General features: G+C 41.0%; 1 protein-coding gene across 1 annotated transcript; it reads left to right on the top strand.

Moving 5' to 3' along the window:
• Window positions 1-207: 207 nt before the first annotated feature.
• On the top strand, window positions 208-1,152 carry LOC120227716 (olfactory receptor 51F2-like). The gene has a single exon (XM_039225765.1). It carries the CDS (start codon window positions 208-210, stop codon window positions 1,150-1,152), a length of 945 nt encoding a protein of 314 aa, XP_039081696.1.
• Window positions 1,153-1,447: the final 295 nt, after the last annotated feature.

The following is a 1,447-nucleotide window of genomic DNA, read 5'->3' on the forward strand; positions in this document are numbered from 1 at the left end:
GCCTTGTGGATTGCTGGTAATATTCTGTCAATTGATCTTGCAAGGAGTTATATGAGTCCATATAGAGGCCAAACTTCTTCTTGAGCTGTGCTCTAAAGTTTTGTGCACTCTACTAAATGTGTATTAAACTTTCACAAAAAGTAATTTTAAAATTCTACATTTAGAAAACCAAGATCTTACAAGAAAATTCAGCTCCTGCAGACCATAATGCCAATTTTCCACAATTCTACTTTCCCTACTTTCCTCTTGACTGGGGTCCCTGGACTTGAATGGGCCCATGCCTGGATCTCCATCCCCTTCTGTTGCCTCTATTTAACTGCTCTTTCTGGGAATACCCTGATCCTGTTCGTAGTCCTCATTGACCCAAGCCTCCATGAGCCCATGTACTATTTCCTCTCCATGCTGTCCACCACTGACATTGGCTTATGCATCTCCACACTGGTGACAGTACTAGGAATCTTCTGGCTCAATGCCCGGGAGATCAGCTTTAATGCTTGCTTATCACAGATGTTCTTCATTCACCTCTTCACTTTCATGGAATCTTCAGTGCTCCTGGCTATGGCTTTTGATCGTTTTGTGGCCATTTCCAACCCCTTAAGATACGCTACCATTCTAACTCATACAAGGATTGCACAGATTGCTTTAGCAGTCGTTACCAGGGGGACTGTCATTCTGACACCACTAGTCCTTCTTCTCAAGCGTCTATCGTTCTGCCACAGTCAAGTGCTCCATCATTCCTACTGCTTCCACCCTGATGTAATGAAGCTCTCATGTTCAGACACAAAGATCAACAGCGCATTTGGACTAACTGCAATCATCTCTACTGCTGGAGTGGACTCCATCTTTATCCTGCTTTCCTATGTCCTGATCATTCGCTCAGTTCTCAACATTGCATCCCCAGAGGAGAGGAAAAGAGCCTTCAGCACCTGCATTTCTCATATCACAGCTGTGGCCATATTCTACATCCCTTTAATCAGCCTGTCTTTTGTTCACAGATTTGGAAAACATTCTCCAACTTATGTGCCCACACTGATTGCGAATATTTACTTGCTCATTCCTCCTGTAATGAATCCCATTATTTACAGTGTGAAAACAAAGCAGATTCAAAAATCTGTGCTCAAACTTATATGTTCCAAGGGAACTCATATTTAAAAATTACTGGCCCATAAAGACCTATTTAAAAGTCTGTGAAAGTTGATCATGAATTAAAGCTTTAAGTCATGCAATTTTAGACTTGGGTGGAACTAGATGCCATCTAACTCAAGCATCTCCACAATGCTGTTAGTCCTATCTAAGGCAATCTTATCTTTTCTACCACTAAAATACTAATTCAGACTCTCACTACCTCTTAGTTACCTTATTCCTATAGATAACTAACTGACTTCCTATCTCTCCGATGTTTCCATCTAAACCCACACATCATTCACTTTGAATTAATTTTCTAAAT

This window comes from Hyaena hyaena, unplaced genomic scaffold, assembly GCF_003009895.1.
Source record: "Hyaena hyaena isolate Hyena2069 unplaced genomic scaffold, ASM300989v1 scaffold_2921, whole genome shotgun sequence".
Classification (NCBI taxonomy): domain Eukaryota; kingdom Metazoa; phylum Chordata; class Mammalia; order Carnivora; family Hyaenidae; genus Hyaena; species Hyaena hyaena.

Excerpts from the sequence above, each read along its gene's own strand:
- LOC120227716 (XM_039225765.1), top strand. The coding sequence starts at position 208 with ATGCCAATTTTCCACAATTCTACTTTCCCTACTTTCCTCTTGACTGGG.